This window comes from Orcinus orca, chromosome 7 (genome assembly GCF_937001465.1).
Source record: "Orcinus orca chromosome 7, mOrcOrc1.1, whole genome shotgun sequence".
NCBI lineage: Eukaryota > Metazoa > Chordata > Mammalia > Artiodactyla > Delphinidae > Orcinus > Orcinus orca.
The window spans coordinates 87,789,980-87,817,615 of record NC_064565.1 but is presented as its reverse complement, the minus strand read 5'-3'; the positions used below and the strand labels follow the sequence as shown (position 1 = coordinate 87,817,615).

Sequence of the window (27,636 nt, the reverse complement as noted above, 5' to 3'; positions counted from 1 at the left end):
ACTCTCATTTCCTCAAAAAGAAAAAAACCATTGTTTTTATATTCACTCAACAGTTGCAAAAGATGTACCAGTAGATTCATTGGAAGATGATTTTGAGAAGGAATTCTCATTTCTGAACAGCCTCCTAAGTCCTGGTTGTTGGAGTGCTAGTGAATTTTCCCAGGAATGCCAGGGTGTCTTTGGGAGCCCCAAGGCCAGTCTTACATCCCAGGAGCCTTCTGGGGGGTCTGAGCCTCTTGCTCACTCCTCACGATTCCTTCCTTCACAACTCTTTGACCTTGGCCTTCATGCTGCTGGAGCTTTCAACAGTAAGTGTCTCTGCAACATTTGGATACCCTTGAATTGTTGTATCTTTGTGAAGCAAAATATGTGCCTGTGGATGCTGAAATCAACAAGGAGATTGAGTTAGCTTCTGTACTACTGGATAAAATCTGCAGTCACACCAGTCAACGGGAAAAATAACAAATATCATTGGAGTCTGTCAACGAGAGTGAAATAAGGGCTGCTTTCCTGCCATCTCCACTAAACCCCACATTTTTTCATTGACTTTCCCAGGTGTCTTCTCTACATAGAAAATCAGTGTCTTGTTTAAAACTCTTGACCTGCTAAGTTACCCTGCCTAGGGCAAGTGATACTGTTTGTTCCACCTAGCAAAACTTGATGTGTTCTCTTCCTATGGGCTCAGAGTTAACAAGAGCAAAAGGAATAGGTCTGGAGCTGGTTCCACAGCAGCCTTCAGGGCAAGGCAGCGGGAATGGAGGACTGTGGTGGAAAGCTGGGAGCAGGAAAGGGTCACCTGCTTTGCTTATATGTCAAGGACTCTCTCCACTCACCTGCTATTCCACCATCCTGTGTCCAACCCAACACTTCGGGAATCATTTTGCTCCCCACTTCCATATTGGTTCCGAAGTCCTGTCAATTCTGTTTCTAAAACGTGTCTCAAATTTCCCACTCCTCCTCCTCTGCCATTTAGAACCTCATTTGGTTTCCTGGGTTACTGTGACTCCTCCTAACAGGTCTCCCAAACCCCAATTCGTCTTCCATGTTTCCTCCAAAGTTCTCTCTCTATGAAGCAGATTCAGATGTCAGCACCCTGCTTACATTTTTCAAAAATAAAGCACCATTGGCCCCAGGATCAAACCTGCCTGTGCCTGCATTTCCACCCTTATCTCCTACCTTATTTCAAAATACCTGCTATTTTCGGTAACCGTACTGTTTCCAGACCCTTCTGAGGCATCTTTGTTCATGCCCCTCTTTGGCTGTAATGTTCTCTAATAGAGTGTGGACTTGGGCCCAAATATTAGGTTCCCATCCAGTGTTTCCTCCGCCACACCAACCTTGAGGACTCCCTCAGTACTGCCAAGTGGAAATGCTTTCTCCCTCCTCTGGCCTCCTGCAGTGCTTTACTGGTTTTCATGGATGTGATCATAGTTCTTTTTTTAATATAGATTTTATTTTTGTTTATTTTTGGCTGCATTGGGTCTTCGTTGCTGCGCTAGTTGCGTCGAGCAGGGGCTACTCTTTGTTGCGGTGCGCGGGCTTCTTTCTCATTGCGGAGACTTCTCTTGTTGCGGAGCATGGGCTCTAGGTGTGCTTCAGTAATTGTGGCTCATGGGCTCAGTAGTTGTGGCTCACAGGCTCTAGAGTGCAGGCTCAGTAGTTGTAGCGCATGGGCTTAGTTGCTCCGTGGCATGTGGGATCTTCCTGGACCAGGGCTTGGTGTTGGCAGGCGGATTCTTAACCACTGCACCACCAGGGAAGCCCTGCAATCATAGTTTATCCTGCCTTATATCCCTGTCTTTCAGCCTCACGGCACCTCACGGTGTCTTAATGCATTGTACTTTGTATTAAAATAATTATGTTCATACTTTATCTGCAAGACCATCATGCTTTATCCAATCTTCAAGCACCTCAAGGGCATGATCTGTGGGGTGATTTATCTTGGTGCTTTCTATGACAGCAGCATAAAAGTTAGCTCAATAAATAAAATAAATATCAGTTAAATAATGACTCAGTTAAGAATTGGTTAAATAACCTAAAAGTAAGAATGGACCGTACTATTTGATAACGAGTCCCCCTGTCTAGGATAATTCAGATGTTTTGCTTGTGGTAAAATTTTAGACAGCAGCTATTCTCGTGTGGCATATCGATGGCCCAATAGTTATAAAGATTTACAAACTGATTCACTGTCTGCTATGAACTCCTGCTCTCTCTCCTTCACTTGCCACATCACCAGCAGCTCTGGACTCTTCTCTTATTTTCTGGCCGTACAATATCAACAGGATTTCTGCACTAGTCAGAACGTCTGTCTTGGTTCCTGCCTGCAGGCTGACGGGATATTCCCACGTAATAGCCAAGGCAATTGTGTTTGAGTGTCTTGCTGAGTCATCAGGCAGTTTAAACTGTTAAAACTTCTCCCCGCACAGGACTCTTCCTACTTCACTAGTCTCTCCTTTATGTCTACCTCTTTTTCTCCTGTGATGTAGACCAGGAAGATGAGCTGCCCTGAGGGTTTAAAGATCTGTGTTCTAGGAGCCCCAAGTAAGAACTTGGGCCTCAGATGATCTCTACTGTACAAGGAAGGTAGTAGGCCAGATAATCTAAGTTCCTTTCTAGTGCTGTGTTTTAATTATAGTATAAATACGTTTTCATGTTACAGTAGACATTGCCCTGTGTTACTAGTATTCATAATGATACTTTTTAAGGAGTATATCATATTTCATCACATTTGTCCACCATAATACACTTAATTCCTTCCTTATTGTTTCTACTTTTTCATGTTATAGATAATGCTGCAATAAACAAAATCATGCATGTACTTTTTCCTTCAGTTAAATTATTTCCTTAAGATAAATTTCTAGGAATGGGATTACCAAGTCAAAGGGTATAAACCTATTATTCATAGGTTTCAGGATTCTAATTGTCATGTTTATTTCCTCTCTTCCTGACTCCTTACAGCTTCTCTTTCTACACCTTATCCATTTGCCATTGTTTTAAAGAAAAAAGGCTTATATATTTATTTCAGAACCACTTTGCAAAATGTAAGAAAGTCTAACTCTAGCTGGGACTAAACTTAGATGATTTGAATAAAATTCATAATAGCAGATATATGTCTTATACTGTGGAATATTGCCCTGGTACAAAGATTGGAGGACTTTTATTAGATATTTTCCCCTTTTCCTGTTTTGCTGATGCTACTTTTTACTTGATTAATAATGGATAATTCATTATTTCTCTTTCCCCAGGCTGGGCCTCCCAAGGGGGATTAGAACTTCCTCTTTCACACATTGATAACCAGTCAGTGCCTTCACAGAGTCCAAAGAAATTAACAAAATGTAAGTTATTTACTTATATTATCACAAGTAATATGCCATCATATTAACAATCAGTCAAATTCAGGTAAATTTAGAAAAGGACCATGTTACAGTCTTCACCTCATATTGTCCAGAAAAGTACTTTGTTAATAATGAATTAAAATGAAAGCTGTATCTAGCTATCCCTCACTGTGGAAAGAATTGAACAGAAATTGTGAGCTGCCATAGTAAACTAAATTCTGTACCTTAATCTTTTATATTTTGTGTTAAGGTTTGTTGATAATGGATAATACCATTAGGGATAGAAGATGCCCTTTGTTTACAGAATGCCTATTGACAAAGAACGCGCCCAGGGTCTTAGCATAAGGCCTGGTACGTAGTAATTGCTAATATATATTGAGTACTTACTATATATATTTTTAAAATTTACTTATTTTTGACTGTGTTGGGTCTTTGTTGCTGTGCCCGGGTTTCCTCTAGTTGCAGTGAGTGGGGGCTACTCTTCATTGTGGTGCGTGGGCTTCTCAATGCAGTGGCTTCTTTTGTTGCGGAGCACGGGTTCTAGGCGTACTTACTATATTTTGTCTGCAGAGCTGGTCCATGTTGTAATTACCATGTAGGATATACATAGAAAATTGACACATTCTCTGTCTTGCAGGATCTTAGATACATATTAATCTTAGTCACTGATGCTGATTTACCTTTTTAATTGGACATAATTTCAGACATACAGAAATATTTCATAAATGAAAATGGCACAAAGAACACATGTATATCCTTTACTCAGATTCACCTGTTGTATTTTACCCCGTTTGCTTTATGCAGGCTTGTGTGTGTGTGTGTAATGCGTGTGTTATTTTATCTGAACCACTTGAGGGTAAGTTACATACACCATGACCCTTTACCCCTTAATGCTGCAGTTTGTGTTTCCTAAGAATAGGTATATTCTCTTGCACAACCATAGTATGGCTGTTAATATTAACGTAATCCTTTTCTATGATCCACCATGTATGTGTATTCCATTTTTGTGAGTTGACTCCATAATGTCCTTTATGGCACTGTCCCCCTCTGGGACAGAGAGTCTAGGGTCATGTATTGTATTCAGTTGCCATGTCCCTTTAGTCTCTTTTAATCTGAAACATTTCCACAACTTCTCTTTGATTTCTGGACATGGGCATTTTAAAAGAATATAGCCCCTCTGGTCCACTGTTTTTTGTTTTTAATAGACTGCTCCTTATTTCAGTTTTATTTGAGGTCTCCTTATAATTAAATTTAGGTTATTCGTTATCCTGAATATATCTAGTCAGGTTATCCTGACTAGAATACACATAGGTGATGCTCCTTTCTCAGGGTTTCACATCTCAAAGTTATTCCTCTCTCCCTCATGGGTGTTGTTAATGTTGACCACTCTATCAAGGTGTTGTCCAGTTTTTCTCCTATACAATTACTATTTTGTTTTATTTGATCTTCCCTTGCAATTACTAAGCAGTCTGTGGGGAGACACTTTGCGACCTTGTACACGTCCTGCTCTTTGTCAGAATTTCCACATAGATTTAGCATCCATTGTTGCTTTTTGCCTCATTCAGTCTTTATTGTGATGGATGAAAAGTGATTTTTCCAACCCTAGCACTCCCTCCACTTTTGTTTATTGTAAAAACACATAACAAAATTTACCATCTTAACCATTTTTTTTAACATCTTTATTGGCATCTTAACCATTTTTAAGTGTACAGCTCAGTAATGTTAAGTATATGCACATTGCTGTGAAACGGATCTCCAGAACTTTTCATCTTGCAAATCTGAAACTCCACCCATTAAACACTAACTCCCCATTCTCTCTCCCCAGCCCTGGTAACCACCGTTTTACTTTCTGTTTCTATGAATTTGACTACTTTAGATACCTCATATAAGTGGAATGTATTTGTCTTTTTGTAACTGACTTACTACACTTAGCATAATGTCCTCAAAGTTCATCCAGGCTGTAGCATGTGACAGGATTTCCTTTCTTTTTAAAGTTGAATAATATTTCATTGTATGGATATACCACATTTTGTTTATCCATTCATCCATTAATCACATTTTTAAAACATCCTTATTGACATATAATTCACATGCTATACAATTGGCTCCTTCCACCATCCATCAATACCCTGCTGTAAACAAAAAAATACCTTCTTCCCCATTTACGAATGTATTTATTGTCAGAATAGATTCGTATTTTTTCGATAGTTTATAATCACTACTGTACTTAATCATTTTGGTGCTCAAATTGCCCCTGTGTTGACCAGTGGGAGCCCTTTCAGGCTGACTTCTGAATCCTTGTGGTATCAATATTTTAAATTTTTCAAATAATTTTAGTCCTACAGAAAGGCTTGCAAAAATACAAAATATTTCTATATGTTTTCACCTAGATTTCACCATGTTCACCTTAGTCTCTCTCTATGTGTGTAATATGTATGTAATTTCTTCTGAACTGAAATTATTCTGAGACTAAGTAGCAGGCATAATGCCCCTTCACCCCTAAATACTTAAGCATCTGTTTCCTAAAAACAAGGACATTCTTTCACTAAATCACAATTCAGTGATCAAAATCAGAAATTAACATTGCCACACTGCTATTATCTAATCTATAGACCTTATTCATATTTTGTCAATTGTCCCACTAATGTATTTTGTAACAAAGAAGATTTTTTTCGTAGTCCAGGATCCAAACCAGGATCACACATTGTATTTAGTTGTCAAGTCTCTTTAGTTTCTTAATCTGGAAAAGTTCCTCAATCTTTGTCTTTCATCGTTTTGGCTTTTTTTGTGGTGTACAGGCCATTTGTTTTGTAGAATATTCCTTGAGTTGGGTTTATCTGATGTTGTCTCATAATTAGACTCGTGTTATGCATTTTGGCAAGACTAGCAGCACAGGAACGATGTTGTGTGTTCTTAATAAACCGTATCAGGAGGCACATGATGTCTATTTTGTCCTATTGCTTATAACGTTAACTCTGATCACTTGGTTAAGGTGGTGCCGGCCAGGTTTGTTCACTGTCAAATTACTATTATATTTTTCCCTTTGTAATTAATAATTATCATGTGGAAAAATATTTTGCAACTGTGTGAATGGCTTATTTCTGAGTATCAAAGTTGCACCCGCTAATTTAGCATTCGTTGATAATTCCTGCGGTGGCTGTTGCCAAATGGCGGTCTTCCATCTCCTCTCCCCTCCGCCTTTATTAGTTACGTTCTACTATATGGAAAAGCTTTGTCTTGTCCCTCATTTTTTACTTATTTGTTGGTATGTATCATTGTGGACTCCTGGAACCCTATTTTAATTCTTCCTAATGCTTTGGGATAAATCGATTGGGGAATCCATCAATTCCAAGCAAATCACAGATTCACAGCAGCCACTTCTGAATACAGCCATCCCTTAGGGATTCAGACTATTCATAATTACAGTTTTCTCTTCTTAAACTCAGTAAACTGAATTGTGCTAAATTATTAAAAATAGAGACTATAAAAGTGAGTAAATTTCAGAATTGAACACGAAAAGGCTGAGGTATTGGGAAAGCTGCTATTTGCCTATAATCCTTTGCTGTACAGTAGAAACTAACACAACATTGTAAAGCAATTATACTCCAATAAAAATTTAAAAAATAATAAATTATATGACCATTACTTTACAGATGAGGAAGCAAGGGCCCCTGAAGTTAAATGACTTGCCCATTATTACTTATTAGTAGGTAGTATACCCAGGACTCAAAGCCAGAATTTGTGTGGGTATCACTGACACTACCTTGGGGTTCCCAGAAGCAGAACTGGACACACAATGCAGCCTTTCACTCTGTCCTGATCCCTGAGGCTTGGGATCCCCACAGCCCAAACTCCAGCCCTCTGATCCGTGGAAATTGGTAACCATGAGTGATTATAAGAGAGGGTTGCCTTAGACTCTTCTGAGCAGGACTGCCTTCCATCCTTTGCCCACTGCGTCCCTGGTCTTAGGTCTTTAGATTGTCCCCTGGCTCTCAGCCCTGCTTTCTGGACGCCCTGGCCTTCAAGAGCCTAGCTTTCTGAGATGACCCACTGTCTGCGCCCTGCACAGTTTTTTACTAGTCCCAGCCTTCAGTATAGATGTGTATCCTTGACTATCTGCCACACAACTTGTACACTATCGATATATGCAATTTTCCAGCCAGGTAACAAACAGGAAGTCGTATCCGAGACATAACCCGCTCCATAATATATATATATATATGTATTTTTCCATAATATATTTATCAAAAATTTTAAAGTACACATGGAAATGTGATAGGATTAGGGGATTTTCCCCCCTATGTCTAGTATTTTAATATTACTTTTATAATAAATATAGATTTTAAATACTAAGTTTACAAGTGTAATGTTCCTACTTTGTAGGAACAAAGGTTAAATTCTGAACTTACCTGAGAGCCTTCTACTTCCTGCCTTTTCACTTTTAATCAAGTCCTTTCTCAGAGCAACATGCAATTACTTAAATAGCCTCAGCAAAGCATGAGGTTATTTGCATTAGCTTTTCAAAATTATCCTCAAGGAGACGTAATTGATGTTTATACTTGTCAACTTCTTAAATTTGATTCAAAAGAAGCATCTACTTTAAAATCATAAAAGTGGTACAATAATGTGATTTTTTAAATCTGAGACTCTAATGTGTTTTTTTCTTTTTTAATAGCTCCCAACAGTGGTAACCAAGACATGTCAGCCTGGTTCAATCTATTTGCAGACTTGGATCCGCTTTCAAACCCAGATGCTATTGGACACTCAGATGATGAACTTCTTAATGCTTGACTGAAGTTATGATGCCACTTCGATGGCCTTGAGACACCAATTTTGCAACTTAACTGCCTTTGTGGAAAGGAGTTTATGTTGTCACCCATATACGAAAACCTTGTGTTTGCAAGGTTAGACAGATGGAAAGGACCACGTTTTAATACATTAAGTATCTCTTTAATATCTTGGATTTGCAGCTGTTGATAATATATGGAAAATATTAGAAACTATTGAGTCTGAAATACATACCAAAAGTTAGTTCAAAAATAACAGCTAGGAATAATTATCAGTAGGAGTTGTGTTTATCTGTTTGGAAAGCCTTTTATGTATAAGTTGCCTTGCTGGCTGTGAGAATTCTGTATCTAGAGAAAGGACAGCATGTAAACTGGGTTGTGATTGGGGGTTGGTTTTTAAATAAAACGGTGGCAGGGGGAATTCTCTGTTGTGGAAAATAGCACTAGAACCAGACCAGTTTTTTCTTTAGTTAGAAAGGTAGAATAAGATTTGAGAACTCAATTTGCTTCAGTGAAATCACAGAGAAACTTGGTGCTTGTTTTCTCCACTTGGAGGCTAAAATGTAATATTCCTTAGTTTTTTTCCTTCATACAAAATCATGGACACCCCCCGATTTCATTATTGAATTTTCTTGGGGAAGTAGCAGGATGATTTATTTGCTAAGAAGTCCATCCTTTGCATAAACAGAAAAACCTCTCTTCCCATTTTATAAACCACAAGAATGTCCATCCTATGGTGGTACTTCAGACATTGTCCAAGTGTCTTCAGGCTTGATTCTTCACACATTGCTACTACAATGTACTGTATTCATATGCTTCCTGAAAGAAAATGAGGGGAGGATACTCCCTGAGCAACTGGCAGTAGTGTTCCTGAAATGACCCAGAAACTTCTATCTGAATGAGGAAAAAGAATTCTAATTAACTTACCCTCGTACAGATTTGCAATACTTACTACCCCACATTTCTTGACATGATTTAACCCAGAATGCTTTCTGGCAAAGTTACAGAAAGCTCTATACCATCAGTAAGGGAGTGTTTTTCCACTTTTCTGTGGGTGACATCATCTGAGGCTCTATTTGATTACTAAGGACAAACTTACCCTCAAAAGGTTTAGAGTCTAAGTATTGGAAGGAAGGCTATTTAATGAAGTTAGCATAAGCTAATGAAAACATAGCCACTGTATACACACAGTCACTCAGTTTCCTATTCTTTTTTCCCATCCACCCTTTAGTTCTGAGGCAGTTCACCAGGTGTCTTGTTTCGTCATCCAGTCCATTGCATCTGCATAAGAAAACATTTTAACTAAGACGTTCACAGTAGTTTTCATTGTACTCCTAGTTCTAAACAGGCTTAATTATTATTTACAAGAGAACTGCTTGTAATCTCTGAGTCTCTGTATACAGAAAAACATTTTTTAGGAATGGACTAGGGCAGATAAAATGCAGTCCACTTCCCATCCACAACAGTCTGGCCTAACTACAGTCTGAACTGCCCACAAGCTATTTAGAAAACCACAACTGTGGTCAAGTAGTGTGTAGGCTGGAAAGACCGTATCTGAGGGTCAGAAACATGGACTTAAGGTTATGTAAATCCTTCCTTAAAATATTTTCACACGCTTATTCCTATTTCTTTACTTGGTTAACCATTAAGAAGCATTTTGTAACTCTCCCTTTTTATTCAGTTTAATGCCCCAGAATGCAATACTGTCTTTGTTCCACCAAAATTCAATCACCAGGGGTTATAATTATGAATCACTATCTAAATTCTATACCCATGGTTGCTCTGTGCTTTCAACTTTGAAGTATCTCAGAAAATGTTAATTTTATGTCTTGCGTTTTTGCCATTTTTCTTTCATTTTCACTAATGCATTAGTTCAAAAATATTTGTATCGCTTCCTCACATGCAGGCAGAGCAGTCCTTGTTATTTCATGTAAACAAAGACACTCAACGCAGAGGAAAATCACTAGTCTCTCCAGGCCCAAATCCCAGACCATGAATGTGAAGGGGATACTAACCCCAATTTTCCAAGAGCAAAGGTTATCAAAAAATAGAAACATACAAGGATTTTTATTCTTCAGTTCTTAATTTCTCTAACATTTTCGCTTTCAACAGAGTATGTAGTTGCTTGTTTAGCCTCAGAGCAACATTAACTGCCTTAGCAAGTCTAGTTATAATTTCAGCAAGTCTGACTGCATTTTTGAAGTGCACATTTAAAACTTTGCTATTAAAATGAAGGTAACTATTCACATTTTCTCAAGATTATTTGAAGCTCAGTCATTAATTTAAGGTCCAGAAACAGAAATTTGGCTATATTACACCTAAAATAGGTATAATAGGAAAGCTAAAATAAAAGACAAACTAAAATAAGAAACCAAGCACATATTCAGTAGGGAGTGACAGGAAGGACAGGATAAACACAGAACAGAAAAGTGATCAGTTGCTTCCTGGTTAAATCTAGAATAACCATTCAATAAGAAGTATATTAATTAACCTTAACCAAGGGTGGGCTGAGAACAACTCTTTCAAATAGATGGATGCTTTTTATATTAAATGGGGGGAAATAGCTATGTTATACTTTTTAATACCAAATAAGAATGCATTTAAACTTACAAGAGCCCCAGAAGAACTAAAAATTTGCCTAATCTTTCTTCAGCCACTTTATAAGAGAGGCAGGAATACCAGGGCAGATTAAGATCAAATTGGTATAACTTTGTATTTTTTGAAATCTTTCATTAATTGTAAAACATAACTGATGTGATTAGAAACAAACTGTATTTTAACGAAACAGGTTTCAGTATTTGCACAATGAAAAAGTGTTTGTATTTCAACTATGGATATTTCACATAACTATCTTTATAGACCATCTGGAAGTGTAGAGGGCTTACAGCATATGAACAAAGGAAGTTTGTGCTATTTTTCTGAGCCTCTTTTAATAAAGATTACAAGATGGCATAAAGCAAAGTTTATTTGCTCAAGTGTTCAATACAATACAAATCCAGTTATTGTTTCTCTATTCAAAAACTTGGGTTTTACCTCAGGACCATAGTAATAAGAAAGTAGTTTGAATGATACAGATACCACAGAATGAAAATAAAACCAGGGCAATTAATATCTTTGTGAGACTGATTCTTTCTAATTTACTTCATGCAGGAGGGACTTCGTGGCGTAAGATATGGGAAATAACAGGATGTGTGTTCTTTGTGTAAATACTCTCAGTAACAAAATACAAACAAATAGCAGAATTTTGAGCCTAGAAGCAATAACCAGTGAAATATAAGCCATAACATTTAACCTGATTTGTTGAAGGGAGGAATAAAAAGCAAGGCAGGATTGATTGATCCAGTTATTTCTACCTTCCATAGCACGGGCAGAGCCCTGCATTTCCTTACCTTGAGCAATGAAGCAGACCCAGAATCTTGGCATATAGACATTAAACTAGGAAGGAAACACAAACTTTAAAATATTAACTAATTCAGCAGTATTGAAAGTAATGCATTTAAAACACAACAGTAAGGTATTTAAATATAGCAAAGAAAACCTATAGAACAGGATAGGAAGAAAAACGTTTGTTCGTTAGGATGGGTCACATCCATAAGCCCAACATAAAATTTCTTCCATGTTTTATGTGCCATTTAAAAGAAGACTAAAGAGTTCAGCAAGAACTGTCCTTGGCATCCAAAGTCAAGACATGGTTCTCTAGTCAGTGGTGTAAATAAACCAATGTCCAAAAATAAGTACAACCTGGAGATAAAGGTCTGAGTGGTGTCATCAGGTAAGATTTTGAAGGACATGTTCTTACATTAAAGAAAAAAGAGTTGTTTTCTTTATCCCAATTCAAAGTAATACTCTCATTTAAAAGTCTGTAAAAGTAGACGACAAAGAAATGATCCACCAACCTACCAAACAGGAATAACTACTGTTAATATTATATATGAACTAAATTGTGATCCTAGGTCAGGGGTTCCCAACCCCCTGCTGTTAGGAACCGGGCCACACAGCAGGAAGTGAGCGGCGAGCCAGCGAGCTAGCGAAGCTTCATGTGCTGCTACCCTTCGCTTGAATTACCTACCGCCTGAACCCCCTACCCGCTCCGGTCCATGGAAAAACTGTCTGCCACGAAACCGGTCCCTGGTGCCAGAAAGGTTGGGGAGCCCTGGTCTAGGTGATTTCATTTTATAGTCTGTCTGAAATGGGCATACCAAGTAATTGAGGTTAAAAAATTACTTTCATTAAGTCTTTACCTCAAAAAGTCAGTTAAAAAAAAAAAAAATCCACCAAAAATGTGAAGTTGCTACTTTCTGCCTCTCTAACAGACGTGCTCCCCAAATTAAAGAAAATATTTCTTTTGAATTTCTGCAGCTATAGCAACGTTAAAACCCAGAGCTTGAGGATTTGTGTCACTACCTACCTTGGTCAGGAAGTGGTGTCTAACCAGGTTACTTTGTTTTCGCCCTCTGAACCAAGATGCCAGCAGTTGAAGCAATGAAGAAGACCACAAAGAACAAACAAGGCTATGACCCAAGGGCACAGAATCTGCGATGATACCAAACACCTATACTTTATTAATGTCACTGTCATAGGAGAAGTAGCAGTAAGTCTGAGTTCTAGAATCAGAATTGGTTCAAAGCCAGATTTTGACATTTCCCAGATGTATGACCATGGATAAATTAATCTAATTCCAATTTTGCAATGTATAAGACAGTAACTAGCAGTACCTGGCTTCACAGGGTTAATGTAAGCACCAAGCCTGGCACTTGGAAAGCTATCAGTCAGTGTTACCTATTTTTATTATGATTCAGCCTAACATCCTTGACTATATTATACTTTACAAGGTAAAATGAATTTTATGGGATCATTTTCCGTGACCAGCAACTTGTGGCTTTCCTAAGGGATGAATAAACTTACCTAACAAAATAGAAAGGAGATGATCACATGTGTCTGCTTCCAGATTTTTAAGTTATTTTCACACTCACTAGCCATTTAACTGACAGCACTGGCATCAGCATTTCCTAAAATCACATAAGAAAACTAAAGTTCAGAGAGGTGATTTCTTTGCCTAAGATCCCATGACTATTAAGCGGCAGAGCCAGAAGTAGTACCCACATTGTGGCTTTCCCTGCAACTCCTCTGAATCATCCCAGTGATCTCAAAAACTAACTGCTTAAGGCATGGTACTGAGATGAATGGTCATACTACTGGGTTTCTGGCCATCAGAGCTCCATGACAGTCTTCTCTAAAACACAATGATTAAGCATGACTCATCCATGCTACTGTATAAAATCAAAGAGTATATGGCAATAAATTCTCAGTTTGAGGAAGATGCAAACTGCTGAAAAGACAAGAATTTTTAAAAATAAGCCCAGCAATTTGGAGATGCTTAGTAAAGAGAAGTAGAAACAATGTATTTAAAGAGTCCAGTATCTGTGTTAAGATACCAGACCAACTCCAAAACACATATACAGAAGTTGTATCTACAACAGTATTTTTCAAATCATTTTGATTACAACTCACAGTAAGAAATATATTTTACTTCACAACCTAGTACAAATATATCCCTATGGCTAGCAAAAGCTTTACATACAAATACTATTTCCCTGATGTCTTCAATATACTTTTGTTTCCTGTTCTGCTTCATTAAAAAAAAAATGTTGGCTGGACCCACTTAATTCATTTCAAGACCCAAACAGTTTGAGAAACACTGAACCAAAGAGACACAAAGGCTATCTGTATTATCATACCATGTTCTAATAGAGGTTTAAAATATTTAAAAAGCAAACATAATCTTAGCAAGGGAAAAAAATGATATTGATATACATTGGCAGGGAACTCCTAGGAAGAGGATACTATTTCACATCCAACCACTGAAAAGCAACTTTCAGTTGCTTTTAAGGAAAGCAACTGAAAGGTCTATAATGATCTTTTAAGGAAAGGATCATTATAGACCTAAAAACTTTTGGGGGGGAGGGCGTATATTTAATACTAATGAACCAAAGCAAAAAAAAAAAAAAATCAAATAAATGGGGGAAGATGGGAACACCCAACTTGAGATCTAACTTTGCTCCTCTCAACCTCTTTAAAGGTGGAAGGAAAAGACTGAGAGTAAAAAGAATGGGAGAAAATGTTACGCCAATTTGAGAGATTCTCTTCACGTTTGCTGCTGTGTTTAATTATAATGTTATAGATATAATCTCCAAATTCTGGTTAACATTTACCCCCAGAAATAATTTTAGAATTTCTTGCAAAGTAATTTGGTGACCACTTTTTATGACAGGCAGCTATGGTGACACTTTTATTTCACTTAAAAGATGACCCTGCTTTCTAAATGATTATACTGCATGCAGGCTTCATACAGATTAAACCCTTCAGCCTAAACAACTGTCTTGCATTTATAAACCACCAACACAAAGGAAGCAGAAAGAATGAATTACCAAAACACTCCTCTATCTGTACTTTAGAATGAAATTAAGTGACTGCCCCCAGCTAACTCTCTAACAACCTGTAAAGTGCTGAATTACCTATAAACAGGTACGTCTTTCAGCATGCTTGCTTATATTTTAACATTTGCTTAGCACTTAACACAAAGATCAGGTGCTTTCAGTTCAAGAGCAAGTTAAGGAGGTAGCAAGGAAGTAACAACTGACAATATTTTATATCCTGCTACCTAACACAAACACAAATTCATTTTTCTATCTGTGAAAAAGAACATACTAAAGTTATTTCAAGCTAGAAATGTCTGAAAAGAAAGAAATTTGAATTTGAGGCAACATTCATAAAAGTACACAGAAAAAGATTCAAGAAGAACAGACTTTATTTTTAACATAAAACTTCTATTTTCTTGTGAGGCAGCAACAAGTGTTCAGGTATAGGGAATACATAAGTACACAGTAACAATATTTATCACCATTGGAAATGCTGTTTTTTGGGAGAATTTTGTTAGAAAAACGAAACTTCAAAAATTGCATTTTAAAAAGATTTACACAGCTTCAACAGAGATGAAAAATAAAGACTTTTAAAAAACATAAATTATATTCTTCAACAGGACTGTATAGACAAAATATTGTTCAGGGCTGCTCTGCTTATCATTAATTTAGGCAGAGTAAAACATAAACCTTAAAGTGCGAAGTTAAGTGTTTTAGCTTTCTTAATGCAAATTCAGCACGTCCACTGGTCTGGTCTTGAGACACTGAAATTCTAAGCATTAAGGAATGAATCTTTAGAATAGTAAATTCAGTAGTGGCAATTTTTCTTTTATTTCCTTTAACAAAAGAAAACTCTGACAACCCACTCTTAATCTTGGACATACAGAAAGCTATAAATTCTGCTATTTTTTAAATACCTTCTTCCAGTAAAAGCCAACCATTAAAAAGAAAGAAAGAAAGAAAGAAAAAGGCTTCCTTGTTGCCAGTTATTCCACAGTTAACAATAGCACCTTCTAAAACTCTGATTTGGCTTGTCACAAATATAAGAAATATTTAAAACAAAATGAAGACTCTAGTTAAAAAATAATTTTGGCATCCATGCTCACCATATTAATCAAAGAAGCAAAACAGGTATTTTTAAAACATAACTGCTCACAAAAGCCATGACAAGTCATATAGACTTAGTAATGATCAGAAACCGTAAATTCATGTTATCACCGCAAGGAAAAAACCATTTAAGAGTAAAAATAACTTAACACTGACAAAGTTTATAACCAGAGAATAGCTTTCTTTTGCTGAAATATACAAGCCACCTATTTCTTTCTTTTACCACAATGGAAGTAAATTTATTTAAAGTTTTTAAAAATTTAAATTATATTCCCATTGAAGCTATTCTAATTTATTTACCTTCTGTACAGTTTTCTACAGAATAACAAGATAGTTATGGAATGTAATTTTAGAAAACAATGTTATGCATTCTATTGAGAGTAGACCCATTTTTTTAAAAAAGTCAACCACCTGTGAACCAAGGTTACATAAAAGCCAAGTAGACTATGACCAATATTTTTGCAAGACTGCATAAAGCTCAGATACTTAAAAATTAGCCCTTTGGCACTGGCAGTTAAGAGTTTTTTATACCTTGTACCTTCCCCCCCTCCTCAAATCTCAGGCTCTATTTCTCCCAAACATGAGGACTATGTTTAGTTGCCATATAATTCATTTACCTGCAAATTCACATTCTCCTTACAACCAGACATTAAAAGTTCCACCTCTAAGACCGTAAATAATACTATCTTAAACTTGTTCTCCCATTCTGATTGTAAATTACTTTAGTTTAAGGATATATGAAACTCTACAGAAAGATGTGAGTTAGATAAACATGCACAACAGAGTAAGAAGGAAAACTGTTTACAAAGTGGCATTCTAGTTGTGAAACACCCTTGTGACATGTACAGATGGAGAGGGAAGTAAGTGTAAGGCAAGGAAAAGAACACAGAATTAACAGAATTCAGGTAATCCAAAAACTGATTTTGGATTTTTCTGAAACCTTATTTTTTAACTTCCTACCATCGATACCAACTCACCCGATTTCAGCTTTACCTTTCTTTTGTACTTCTGACAGAGCAGTTCTCAGTGGTGAAATGGTACATAGAGGCAAAGAGTCAAGGCTCTCAAAGGACCTACTGACCAGAACATTTAGACTTTGAATAACTTAGCTTTTCCTGATTTAGAAGCCACAATGTACTAATTTCAGGAAAATTAGTTTTGGACAGAAAGGGCACCAAAATTCATCAATGCCACCAACTGAAACCTGACAGACTTATTCAAACGTTTGAGTTTATCTAATTTGCCTAACTACATCTCTGTTTTCAACTTAACAGGGCAAAATTTTTAATTACTTCGATGTTTTAAAGGTACATGAGTATAAGAAGTCCTTTCAGAAGATTTATTGCTACCACTAGCTTTTCTTTGATGGGATATATCTGGACATACTGACATATTAACCTTCTAAACTATATCCCTTTTACAAGTATTTGTTTTCTCCCTATAATATGTATAGGAACATTAAATTATTGCATCATAAGGTAGCTTGTGAAGATCTTAGAAGGATGCTTTCTATCAACAGTTTGCTATAACTTTTCAAAAAGAGCTGCTCCTCAATTTCACTACCACATACCCAGACATGAAATACTGCTGTCATGTGATACTGGCAGTGACTGTATTAGGATGAGCCTAAATCCAAAACCATGTGGATTCTTCAAAGGTTCCTGTTCTTTATGCTCCAAAGCTCTCCTTGCCTGTTTTCCCCACCGTGTAGAATGCTGGAGGGAAAACTAGCAAAACCTATAGGCAACATAGCTCAGTGCCAACCACCATAAAGGAAACGTCAGTCGCAAGATTGTGACTAAGGATTGCTATTCAACGGATTACACTCCTGGCAAACTACTAACCCTGACCAAATCCACAAGACAACAACATCACAAAAGCAAAGGAGGAAATCCATGCACAGCCATTTTAGGATCTCGTGGGGCTATGATACAGTGACGGTTAAAGGTAGAACGACACCTGTGGGAAAGAAAGGAGATCATGTGATAAATATTGAGCAGAAAACCCAAGGGGCTCCTTACTCCTAGCTAGCAGTCGACACTGGGTAGTTAGTTTCCTTTTGGCTCACTGACTTTTAAACCAAGTTCCAATGATGGGTGAGAACATATTAAAGCACTTGTCTCCAGATTATAATTTTTCTGACCACATGGTGAAATGTGTACAGGAGTAGTGAGGAAAAGAGCAGTTTTACAAGTATTTCACCCAAAGCACAAACATCTGACATCAAAAAACATAAATCACATAATGTACTAATATTGCTTTTTTATCTCTTTTATATATACTTGTTCAATGCATTTACCTATCAATTCTTGTTTGGGAGAAGAACACAGTCATGAGATTAAGATTGCTAGGAAAATGTCAACAATCCCTTTGGTCCCAAAGCTGAAAACAGCTGAGAAAAGCACACACCTAGAAAGGGAAACAAGAAACAGAGGCCAAAGAATCGTCTGAACATCCTGTTTGCTATGTTTTCAGAAAACGTAACATTGGTATTATAAAATAGTCATTTTCATATAAAAGATGGTTCTTGCAGCATCATTCACGTCTCCCTTCAAGAATCATGTTTGCAGGGATCAGTTTTTTATTTGTTTTTTCCAAAGAAGTCTAATTTGAAAGCAAAAAACAATGTGATATCAGCCCTCCAAAAGGAAAGAATGAAACCTTTTTCTTCTTTCAACCGGTGCTTTAAGAAAAAGCAGGCTAAGCACTGAGGGCTGGCCTTCAGGAGTGAGCAGAGCCATCAGAGGGGCTGCTTTCTTCCAGAAGCCGCACTGTGACACGTCAGCGTGGAAATGCTGGAGCACGACACAGCCAACTGGGAGTGCACGATGCCATCGCTGCCAAGGGATCGAGGAGATTCTCAGTTGACCAGAACAGTGGCCTCACAGCACTGGGGCCTATCCTTCAGCTTCCTCAATGGGTTCTGGTGGTGGGAGGAGAGAGGCTGGTGGCGGGACTGTACTCGTTCCTCGAGAGACTCGCTCTTGCTCTGTGTTTGTAGACAGGGAGGCCACAGCAATAGGCTGCAGAAGAGTGGTTGTCATGCCAGTGGTGACTGTCAGACTGTGGCCAGAGCCCTTGAGGGTAAGATCTGGTGTGGGGAGGAGTGGTTTAAGGATGCTGACGAGGCAGAAAGCAGAGCCGCTTTTAGGAATGAAATTCACCTTGTTTTTGTCAGGGCAGTAAAAGGCCGGGATTTCGTGAAGTTGTTTTGGCCTAGACATAGAATAAACAACCCAATACTTTTAAGTCACAGAACATCAGAAGTTCTTTTCTTTTTTTTTTTTTTTAAAAAAGTAATAACTTACAGACACAAAAAAGGAAAACAAAACTCAAGCTATGTCCAAAGCTTCAAATGCTATTGACCAAGGACACATGATTCAAATTATTTATCTCAGAATGCTGGAAGGACACCAGATTTTGTTGCTGCTTTCAGTTCCCTGGCGAGCCCCGGGCACCACATAGGATGCTCAGACATCTAAGTGAAGATCTAAGATAGCCAATTTGAATAAAGAATTTCCTAAAGCAAAAGATATTCTAGCTGTTTAAAGACAAAAATATGTTCCACTATGATTTTTCCAAAGTCTGCACTATTTTGAAGGGAAAAGGCAAGGAAATTAATGACATATATTGTCTATCTTTTACTGAGTTCCACCGCTGCGTGACTAAACTTCGGTGGGCATGAGTTCTCCAAGTGCACTTAAAAATCTCTTTGAAACAATTCTCTAAGTTAATAGCCATGATGGTTTTCTGAATAACGTAACACAAATGTAAAATCAAAATAAAACTAATGACAGTCCTCTGTTCTGAAAGTTTTTATTGAAGCCAAATCCTTCCCTGTCCCTAGTTGCTCCTGCAAATTAACCCAAAGAGTTGCAAAAGGATACGAGTGTTAACGGTATTCCCTGAAAATATAAAAAATTAAACTGTTAACGTAACATGGAAGTGACACAAAATTAAAAAGAAATTCAAGTGGAAGAACCTAAATAAATCAAGATTCAGGTGGGAAAAGGTAATACGATATGACAAAGTATGGTTCTCATCTCTCCTAATGAAATGAAAAAAAAAAAAAATCCAAATGTGCCAAGTCTGCACTAGATTCTGGAGACCCAAAGACGAAATGAACTACAAGGAGATAAACATGTAGTTCTTGGGAAGAGGGAGGTACTGGAGACAGACTGTATTTCAATATCATTAGTCTCCTTTCTAATCTTTAATTTGTTTTTAAAACATTATTCAGAGAAGCTACGAATTACTTCAAAGGATCCATAAGCTTTACTGGACTGCCAGAGGTGTCCATAGCACAAAAAAGCTTGAGAACCCCCGCTAGCGGGACTGACAGATGTGATAAAAATGGTTTGTAAAAGGTTTAGGGGTAGAACAAGGGAGTGGATAACCTGTGGCACAGAGAAAGAGGGGGAGTTTGGTAGGAAGGTAGCTTCTAGAGGAAGTAACATCTGAACTGGGTTTGAAAGAATGAATAAACAACAGACCTGGGGAGTAGGTGCAAAAAAAAAAAAAGTTCCAAGTACAACATTTTTGGGTGGGCATATTTTGGTTTGGGTGGGTATATTTTATTGATTAATAGGGAATACTACCCATGGATAGCTTTGGCAAGTATAATAATTTAAAAAGAAAAAAATTACATTGTTTAAATTTGCTTTTCTTGTGTATTGTTCTTTCTTGGATACAATGGAAACTTAACACTTGAGTACATCTAGGGCCACATGTGTATTTGGATATATTATGGTAAGAAGAGCACACACACCCCTGTTTTTACTGACAGCATGGATTTCAATTCCTTAAAGAAGATAGGAAGTTGAGATTATGTTTCTTTTTTTTTTTTTTTTTTTTGCGGTACGCAGGCCCCTCACTGTTGTGGCCTCTCCCGTTGCGGAGCACAGGCTCCGGACTCGCAGGCTCAGCGGCCATGGCTCACAGGCCCAGCCGCTCCGCGGCATGTGGGATCTTCCCGGACCAGGGCACGAACCCGTGTCCCCTGAATCAGCAGGCGGACTCCCAACCACTCTGCCACCAGGGAAGCCCCATGTTTTTCTTTTAAATAAATTTATTTATTCATTTATTTATTTTTGGCTGTGTTGGGTCTGTTGCTGAGCACGGGCTTCTCACTGCGGTGGCTTCTGTTGCAGAGCACAGGCTCTAGGTGCGCGGGCTTCAGTAGTTGTGGCACATGGGCTCAGTAGTTGTGGCTCATGGGCTCTAGAGCGCCAGCTCAGTAGTTGTGGTGCACAGGCTTAGCTGCTCCGCGGCACATGGGATCTTCCTGGACCAGGGCTTGAACCCGTGTCCCCTGCACTGGCAGGGGGATTCTTAACCACTGCGCCACCAGGGAAGTCCGAGATTATGTTTCTATAATTAAATAATGCTTGTATTTTCTTCTGAAGAATTATTAAAGATAGCTTTCATTCTTATATTAGGAAAAAAAGGGCTAATCAATTTTTATACCCTCCTCCAAATGAGGCCTAGATTTTTAATTTATTTATTGTTTGAGGTTATCTTATTAAAAAGATAAAATTGTCTTAAAAATCACTTAAGACACATGGCTGCTAATGGATCTTGAAGATGAAACCACACATTTCTGAGATACAAACTTCTGACTTGGACATTTTTTAATGACAGAATCTAAAATCAGTTTAACTTCCTTTCTGCTTTTACGAAAACAGACTTATGACAGATCTCACACAAAATAACGTAAACAATAACAACTTGTCTAACTGGCACCCAGATCAAGAAACAGAACACTAACAGTAAAAAAAAAAAAAAAAAAAAAAAAAAGCATCACCTCTCCTCCAGTCATGACCCCAACCCACCAAAAGGAATCATTTTTCACTCCATTTAACTTCGAGGAGCAGATTCCCCAAGAAACTCGTTACCCACCCCTGGGGTGTATGACCAGTATTATACTTATGCTACTAGAAACTGCAGGTACTAATACTACTTCAAAGTTTTCTTCAATTTAAGAACCATACATATCAAAAAACCAATACACACACGTGTACACAGAAACGCTCAGAACTAGTTTAAATATGTTACTTTTTCCTTAAGAAGTTATTCCGAAAGGATTGTATCTCAAAATAAACATAACGGCTTGCTAGCTGACTTTCTGAGAAACAGATGGTCAGGATGGATAATTATTATAGGTATTTTCATACTGATGTGAGGAATTCTTTGGTATTTTTTTAAAGGCGTATGTATTTTCTTTTTAAATTCAGGAATAAATTAGTAGCTAAGAAATGGTGATTCCAAATTACTTATAATGGGAGGGATGGAAAGAAAGGAAGAAAAGAAGGGGTTATGTCATATTTTTAAAAAAATCTCTATACTGAAAAGAAGCCAAAATATCTAGGAATCTAAGGTAACTAAGGTCAAGGAGTTCATTAATTGGAATCAGGAAACAGCATATGTGACTTCATTAAAAAGGACTTGCTGGGACTTCCCTGGTGGTCCAGTGGTAAAGAATCCGCCTGCCAATGCAGGGGACGCGGGTTCAATCCCTGATCGGGGAACTAAGATCCCACGTGCCGTGGGGCAACTAAGCCCATGTGCCTCAAACTACTGAGCCCGCGTGCTCTGGAGCCCCCACTCCACAACTAGAAACAAGCCCTTGTGCCACAATGGAAGATCCTGCATGCCACAACTAAGACGCGACGCAGCCAAAAATAAATAAAATAAAATAAATAAAAGACTATGCCTCTGGTGCCATATTAGCTATAAAAAAAAAAAGGACTTGCTAAGTGCAACTGGCATGGCTATGGTCTGTGCTGTATCCAAAAAAAAAAAGAAATGCAAAATCTGGTCTTGCCCTTTCTAGGCCCAAATCCAACTACCTGTTTTCTTTCAGGTAAATAAACATACATTTCTAAAAACCAGAGATCAACCTCTCACTGACTCCAACCCCTGGTTCAGGTCAGAGTTATTATCTTTAAACCAAAATTAAGACTTGGAGAGAAAAGTATACTTTAAAGAATGATTAAGATAAAATTTAAAAATTAGGACCAGGGGCTTCCCTGGTGGCGCAGTGGTTGAGAATCCGCCTGCCGATGCAGGGGACACGGGTTCGTGCCCCGGTCCGGGAAGATCCCACATGCCGTGGAGCGGCTGGGCCCGTGAGCCATGGCCGCTGGGGCTGCGCTCTGCAACGGGAGAGGCCACAACAGTGAGAGGCTCGCGTACAGCAAAAAAAAAAAAAAAAAAAAAAAAAAAATTAGGACCAATAATCTACCCTTGCTTTAATGCTAGTGCATCCAGCTTTGCTCTAATTATGACATAACTGGGGCAAAAGAAACCAATTTTTTAGACTTTGAATAACTTGTTTTATTGATAGGTTAAAATTACCTCTAAGAAATCCACTATTGGGTTACTGCTGTTAATTTCTTTTTGGAATATAATTAAGATATTTAAAAATGAATAGATTTCCATGTGCTACACATCCTTTATATCAGTAAAATTTATAATAAACTATGTGCATTTAAAAAAGACTAGGTTTACCTTCTCATAACAGATGGATGTACCATAAAACATTTTATATGTCAGGGTTTACCTTATGTTTCTTTGATCTATCTATCCATCCACACACACACCCCATCCTTTCTTCCTTCCCTTTAGAAACAAATAACATTTGTTTGTTGTATGAATATAGTTCAGTTATTGAGAAATTTTCCAAATGTAACAGTCTAAGGCAGATACCACAGGACACCAACCCACACAACCAATATTCACTCAAAGTCATTTACACAGAAATTCAAACTGCTTTTTAAGTCCATCAGCCATTTCTCTGCACTTAGGCACATCTGAATTACCCATACGTCAATCAAAGATTTCAACTCCATAAGGTTCCATGTGGACCATTTGATTTTTACTTAAAAGAATGACTCCATTTCTTAAGAACTCTCATGAAAAGGTCTAAGCCAGCATTTTCAAGTCAAGCATAAAAATCCTATGAGGTTTGTTAAAGGTGCATAATCTAGGTCCTACCTACGTCCATATTGTTACTCATTAGGCCTGGGATGGGACCTGGGAATCTGCAGTTGTAACTAATAACCCAGATGATTATGATGCAGGGATTCTATGCACGTGGAGAAATACTGCTTAAACTCTGGCACCAGTCAAGTTTTTAGACTTACATGGTGAAAAAAATAAGCAGTTGCTAAAATGGAGTTTTCAATTACTGTCACAAAAGCAGATCGGAGACTGACAGCTGGGATCTCCTAGTAGAGGAGGTGAAGGGATTAAAAAACAATGCTCGTTGTGTGGCAAAATTACTCAGAATTTAGATTAAAGGAAGCACTGACGGAGGGGGAACAGAGAGGAACAAAAGGATGCCATATTTCAAAATGATTCTAAGATGTTCATGATGGAAGAAAAAGATACATTATGTGATTCAGACAAGGCTGGACAATCTCCACATTGTAGTTTTGGTTTCATAGTGAGAAAAAGCCAGAGGATGGCTTTTAGACTTGCAGCGATAGTGAGATTGGAAGGTGAGGTTTATATAAGTACCATCCTCCTCTCCTCAAATAATGTTCATCAGCTAATTTGCTCAGTTTCATACATACCTGCAACCCTGTAGCCACCACTTCCAAAGCAAGGGGGCATAGCTACTGAAAACACAAAGCTGCAATACTTGCTGAGCAGACTCTGAGTCTAAAACAATGAGTACCTGACTAGAGTACTAGCCAACAGAAATATATGAGCACAGAAGATCGCATACCAAGGGTACCAGACACCGTTTAAAATTCTGCTTCTTCCGTGATCTTCATCACAGGAACATGTTTCTGCAAAGTAATAGGATTCTCTTCCCCATGTTGGCAGGAAAATATTTTTTTTAATTGTTTAGAGAACTAGAGACTATAAGTAGTTAAAAACTGGAGGGAATTTGATCCTTGAAAGAAGGAAACCCACCCTGCGTTGAGATCCGTGGTTTACCTTGAATAAATACAATGCTAAATACAATGCTAAATTCAATGTGTGGAGCTGACTGTTTACAGGTTCAAAACTAACCACGGGTGATACGTTGGGGACAACTGAGGAAACGTGAATAACAACCGGATATTAGTTCATATTAAGCATAACTGTAATTTTCTTTGGTATGACAATGGTATTATGGTTATGTAGGAGTGGTTACTTTTACCGTGGTTACTTTTAGGAAATGAATATTAAACTGCATTTGAGGTTAAATGTCATGTCTGCAACTTACTTTCAAACAGTTCAGCAAAAAATAAGCAAAATGTTAACTATAGGATCTAGCGGTGGATCTATGGGTGGTCACTGTACTGTTCTTCAGCCTATTTGAAAATTCTCATAATAAAAGTTTTTTGGGGGGAGGGATGATGGGGGATACTTACGAGCATTCCTCAAAGACTTTGACCCTCTCACAGCCCTCAGGAGGTTCCCTTTTGAACATGTAACTGTTGTTAGGTTTTGGTGAGGTTGCATATTTGGGCAAAGGAGAGTTGTTCCCATTATCTGCAAGAAACGACATGCTGGATTACTGAGAAACACTAGCACATACGTGCGGAGTCATACTGTATTGGATTGTTCTTGGCCTCCCCCTACACCATGAACAACTGAGGGTAAGGAATAGTGCTGCATTCATCCACATCACCCCACTACCTAACACAATTCCTGGTAAAGAGGAGATAATGTTTGTTAAATAAATGCATAAACAAGTAAGAGATTTTTATTTTTCTTCTACTTACCATCACCACAGCCTAGGTAGGTTATTATTTAACCTACCATCACTTACTCCTCAGCACTGAACACTGCCATATTTCTATTCTGTACACAGCATATTGGGCTCAAATGCCACTTCCATTCTTCCCAGGACAAGTAATTGAAATGGTTCTTCACTGGTTGTGTATCATTCACTCTTGGTCTGCCCCTCAGAATCGCTCTATTTGATTTCTCTGTGCCTCTGGCCACAGTCTCTGCTACAGGTGGTCAGATCCATATGCACACTATGTGCCGAAGACTTTCTTTTGCCTACAAACTTCTCTATACCTAAGAGGTCCTTCTCCATACATTTTCCCAAACCTCCTTCAAAGTCTGGCTCAAAGTTTTTGAAATCTTTCTAAATTAACCCTACCAAAGGGAACACTTCTTGACTCTGGTATTCCCGTCCAGTGCTGATGTCCTCAGTTCCTATTATATTAACTTGAAATTCTAGACATGTTCCCTAAGTGTCCTAAATGTAGAGTCTGACTGTGCCAACTAAACTACAATTCCTTGCTGGCAATATAGCACTGTAGCCCTTTCTCATAAAAGAAATCAGAGGAGCTAACCAGTCACTAGTCTCCTAAAGTCAAATACAGCAGGACATAAAACTTATGGAGTTCCTATATGTTATTGAAGTAAAAGTAGAAAGTATGGGAAATCAAGGGACAGATTACAATAGCCATGGTTTAGTTTGTGAGGAGAGGGGTACATCTGATTGAGCGCTAAGTACCAGGGGCTGCATTCACTATCCCCGTTTTTTTTTTGTTTTGTTTTTGTTTTATTTTTTGCGGTACGCGGGTCTCTCACTGTTGTGGCCTCTCCCGTTGCGGAGCACAGGCTCCAGACGCACAGGCTCCGCGGCATGTGGGACCTTCCCGGACCGGGACACGAACCCGTGTCCCCTGCATCGGCAGGTGGACTCTCAACCACTGCGCCACCAGGGGAGCCCTCACTATCCCTTTTAATCTTCACAATAAGTATCAGAAGTAATTATGGCGACTCCTGACAAGAAACACATGGCCCAATCAAAGGATTTAGTTCAGTGGGTGTCAAACTTCTGTGCAGGTGAATCACCTGGGGGCACCAAAAACGCCTAGTGCCTGTGTCCTGTCCCCAGGGGTTGTGATTTAATTGGTCTGGGGTGTTGGTCTGGAATAGCCATGTTTTATTTAACCTAGAAGATGACAAAAAAGGGTCCAAATAATAAAATTTTACAAGTGCCCACTGTCTGAAGTGACTTCTTCAGAAAATCTTATGTCCTCTCTACTTGCTACAGTCTAAGTACTTTAGATGACTGGCAGTAAATGAACAGTTGTCACTGGACATGGAACATTTCAGGACATTCAACACATTGCAAGTAGAAAGTTCTAAATGAATGACTACTAAACTAAGCTGTAGAATGTATTTAATAATAAATATCTTATTATTGCTCTCAAGTTCATGTAATAATAACTATGATTAGGCTAAAAAAACACTGCCCTGATACAGAGAGATGAAAGACCCTATTTGTTTTAAAAGGTAAGAATATTATTAGTAACTAATATGCAAAGTGCTATGTCTCCAATTACTTTCTGAGTCGGGCAAGTGGTTTAATACTGTAAGTAGCCCACCACCACCACCTTTTACTCTAGGCTTGCCTGGAATACTCATCTTGCATTGATATAAGTCAGCTTAATTCTTGTTAGAAATATCACAGGGCTTCCCTGGTGGCGCACTGGTTGAGAGTCCAGCTGCCGATGCAGGGGACATGGGTTCATGCCCCGGTCCGGGAAGATCCTACATGCCGCGGAGTGGCTAGGCCCGTGAGCCATGGCCACTGAGCCTGCGCGTCCGAGCCTGTGCTCTGCAACGGGAGAGGCCACAACAGTGAGAGGCCCGCGTACCGCAGGGAAAAAAAAAAAAAAAAAAGAAATATCACAAATACAGATCCTAAAACACACTACTGTAACTTGAAGGTTTCACATTCAATTAAAAAGTAGTAAGATTGTAAAAACATGACAACTAAGGTGATAGAGAACAAATGCTTATCAGGACAAATGTTTATCTCATTTATACCAAAAAGAATGTCTCTCACTAATAAGGAACTTGTATTAGTAAGTGCAAAAAAGGAAGAAAAAAGGTACAAACAAAAGCCCATAAACCTACCCAACTAGACCATCACCTGAGCACCACAGTAAAACCTACTGTTTTGTACTCCAATTTTTTTAAATCTATGTTTTGAACACATCTCAAAGTAATTATCTTAGTAGCCCT

At 38.2% G+C, this 27,636-nt stretch overlaps 2 protein-coding genes across 5 annotated transcripts in view; one reads left to right on the top strand and one right to left on the bottom strand.

Moving 5' to 3' along the window:
* ICA1L (islet cell autoantigen 1 like) overlaps positions 1–10,917 on the top strand; it is a 69,077-nt gene extending 58,160 nt beyond the window's left edge. Inside the window, exons 11-13 of the mRNA XM_004262838.4 lie at positions 54–308; positions 3,246–3,335; positions 8,011–10,917. Coding sequence (XP_004262886.1) covers positions 54–308; positions 3,246–3,335; positions 8,011–8,126 — 461 coding nt within the window. The 3' untranslated portion in view covers positions 8,127–10,917. The remainder of the gene's footprint in view (positions 1–53; positions 309–3,245; positions 3,336–8,010) is intronic.
* Positions 10,918–11,069: 152 nt separating this feature from the next.
* The window catches only part of FAM117B (family with sequence similarity 117 member B), a 93,733-nt gene continuing 77,166 nt past the window's right edge, over positions 11,070–27,636 (bottom strand). Inside the window, exons 7-9 of one of the 4 annotated variants that reach the window (XR_007478468.1) lie at positions 25,014–25,134; positions 13,028–13,131; positions 11,484–11,557 (exon numbers count right to left, since the gene is read on the bottom strand). Coding sequence is in view for 3 of the 4 variants with exons in the window: in XM_049712353.1 (XP_049568310.1) it covers positions 18,546–18,864; positions 25,014–25,134 (440 nt within the window). In the remaining variant the exon portion in view is untranslated. The other 3 variants (XM_049712354.1, XM_049712355.1, XM_049712353.1) reach the window with 3 other exon arrangements.